The sequence below is a fragment of the Mytilus edulis genome, chromosome 3 (genome assembly GCF_963676685.1).
Source record: "Mytilus edulis chromosome 3, xbMytEdul2.2, whole genome shotgun sequence".
NCBI classification, from domain to species: domain Eukaryota; kingdom Metazoa; phylum Mollusca; class Bivalvia; order Mytilida; family Mytilidae; genus Mytilus; species Mytilus edulis.
In genome coordinates, this window is record NC_092346.1 from 32,028,133 (window position 1) to 32,031,379 (window position 3,247).

Consider the following 3,247-nt stretch of genomic DNA (forward strand, 5'->3'; position numbering starts at 1 on the left):
AGATCTTGTTGGATGTTGGAACATCCAAAAAAAATCAATCACCAACGGATCAACCAACCAAAAATTTATGTTAGTAAAGGGGGAGACGTCCATTGACAATTATTTCGACAAATGATTTTATTTTTTGATAGGGTTAATAATAATAATTCTGGTATATTCACCTATCATTGAAGACTGTTTGTTGATGCATATATTTCTCTTGTTTATATCTCTTTTTTTTTTGTTTTTAAGTTGCTGTCTTATTGTCAATACACTATGTCCCCCTTTTATACATATTTGTCAGATATCAAACTAAAAATAATTTCACTATCAATTAAGGTAATTTTTATTATGATCTTTGGCTTTAATTGGGATCCATGGTATGCTTGAAAAGTAATATTTTGAATAAAAAGGAAAATAACTGTTATACAAGATATTGGTCTAATCAGTTCTGGTAAGTTCACTCGTAAGCTGTAAGTCCAGTTGTCATATGCATATGACATGAATATTGTTTGCCTTATACTATTTCACATATTTCTGTTCCTTAAAAAGTTTGAATGTTTTAGAACCTGTCAATGTTTATTTCATATAGCTTTACTTCTTTAGCTTGACTACCTACAACCCTACTGCATCCTATATATAGTTGTCCAGTTGTGTTGAAGGCAAGAGAAAATGGACAGTTTATTCCTATGTCCTTGGTATTGAAATATGAAATCAAATGACCATTGTTATTGAGGATGTGTAAGATTTCGGTATTCAGATCTGTCACAACAACATTGTCACTTGGTGTTGTCACAATGCGTCCTGGTTTGAATGGTTCACTCTTATTGATAGTTGGATGACCTGTATACTGGTTTATTATATGTCCTTCTTGTCCTAAGATCACTACTTTACCACGGGAATTATCTGAAATCTTATCCACTACATGTATATTTTCATTACATGTAGTGGTTATATACCTTGGAGTATTAAATAAAGGTTGATTATGTTCATCATGTTCATACACAGTATCTTTGTCTCCTTTCTTGTTCATAATGATCACAGCACTTCTTTTTAGTTTACCATTATAAGCTCCTACTATGAGTTTATTGTCACTGACAACATGGATAGCAATGGGAAGTAAAGGTGATACATCATAAACAGAATCAGTCAGTTCACCACTACTGCTGATTTGTTGTAATCTTGTTTTCCCATAAACACACAGAAGGAGTTGATTAGATGGAGTAACTGCCATTCCATATACTATAATGTTAAATTCAGACATCACCTTTAGGTTGGTTCCTTCAGGTTTTACTCTCTGTAACACTTTATAAGCACCTGAACTTATCCAAATTGACTGATCAAGGCATGGACTTATACACGTTATTACTTCAAGTTCAGTCTGGTACTTATTATTGATGACTAGGGAGATGTTTATTTCTGCTGACAAGTTTCCATCATCTTGTAATGATCCAATGTTTGATTGGGTAAAATTCCCTGGAATAAATTTCTGTGAAGAACTAAAGCTAGGCCTGGTTCGTGGTTCTTGGGTTTCAGTGAATTTCTCCATCTTCTTAAACTCTTTGAAAAACTCTGAGGCATTGGAAATGTCAATACAGTCCTGGACTTCATTGATTTTGTCTTCCTTCTGGTTTGTGAATAATGATATAGCATTCAGATCAGATTTAACTGATAATAAAACAGTTTCGTGATTCTTTTCCAATTTATTTTCGAGTTCTTTAAAATATTGTTCTACTTGTTCTTTTACAGTTTTCTTGTGACTAAGAATATTTTGATTTTCTTTGTGATACTTAACATTTTCAGCTGCCACTAATTTATTGAGCTCATCTTTCTTTTCACTCATGTTAGAATGACTCTTCTGCATTTGATTTTGTCTTTTTTTCAACATGTTTACTTTCAAGTTGTATGCATCTCTTATTTCGATTAAATCATGTGTCTTATGAACTTTGGCAAAACATGTTGGACACACAAGAATGTCACATGTCTTACAGTAAAGACAAGACAATTGTCCAGCATGTTCATCACACTTAATATTGGTAAAATCCAGTTCTTCAGTATGCAATCCAATCTCTTCTCTTTTGATGATCTTATGATCAAGTGCATTTTTAAATTTGGAATGAACCTTGTCCTTGCAATGACTACACATCAGAATACTGCAATCCATGCATTTCCATTGTATAGATCTATCTGTTTCACATAATCCACATTTAACAGGTACTTGACCACTACCATGTGGTTGAGGAAATGCCATATTAAGTTTATCACAAGTTGTATGATATAGAAAAAAATATTCAGTTAAACTAATTTCTTGGTGTAATGTAAATGTGTCATATGATTGTACCATAGTATCTATTTTTTGATAATGCACAAGATAGGTAGTTATGTATATTCAGTGATATCATATTTAAAATTGAGGATACTGATAAATATATGATAAACTTTAGTATAAGTTTTTCATAAAGTAAAAAACTAATGAAAACTATGTTAAAGCAAATTTGAAAATGTTTATACAGGTCCAGAGATTTTGTTGTGAATAGATTGAATCAGAACAGTGTTAGAGATCCCCATTTTATGTAAATTAATGCCAGCTTCAGCAGTTTCATATGAGAACACAAAATCTAAACAAGTTATTCCGACCTTTATCAATTTGCTGCATATTATTCCCAAGTTACTGCTAATAGATATTAGAAGATGTGGTATGATTGCCAATTAGACAACACTCCATCCAAGTCACAATGTGTAAACAAACATTATAAGTTAAAGTAAGGTCTCAATTACATGTCCCTATTCAAATGCATTGATCGTCAAAAAAAAAGGGGGGTACCAACCCCCGGAAACCCCCCCCCCCCCCTTCTGGATCCGCGCCTGGGTCTTCGACACAAAGCTATGGCTCTAATCGAACAGCAAGCTATAAAAGCCCCCAAAATGACCAGTTTAAACAATTTAAACAGGAAAACCAACACTCTAATCTATATAAAAACAAGATACAAGAAACACTTAAAATCCAGCCCAACAAACGACAACCACTGATTAACAGATTTTTGACTTTGAACAGGTGGAAATAAATGCAACAGGTTTTAACATTTCAACAGGCACCAAACTTTAACCTAACTTGAAATAGTACTGTAAAAATGAGTAATTGTTAGAGACTTGTAAAATAATTTCTTACGATCTTTGAGATTTAATCATAGGAAATGACATTATATAAAACTAAAGTAATGCACTTCTCTTTTAATACTACCGCAAATATTAAAAAAATTTTGGTCTT

The 3,247-nt window shown here is 32.5% G+C and overlaps 1 protein-coding gene across 1 annotated transcript; it reads right to left on the reverse strand.

Moving 5' to 3' along the window:
• Positions 1–329: 329 nt before the first annotated feature.
• Positions 330–2,300, reverse strand: LOC139516232 (uncharacterized). The gene has a single exon (XM_071306222.1). It carries the CDS (start codon positions 2,228–2,230, stop codon positions 542–544), a length of 1,689 nt encoding a protein of 562 aa, XP_071162323.1. The 5' UTR covers positions 2,231–2,300; the 3' UTR covers positions 330–541.
• Between the last annotated feature and the right edge of the window lie 947 nt (positions 2,301–3,247).

Excerpts from the sequence above, each read along its gene's own strand:
- LOC139516232 (XM_071306222.1), bottom strand. The coding sequence starts at position 2,230 with ATGGCATTTCCTCAACCACATGGTAGTGGTCAAGTACCTGTTAAATGT.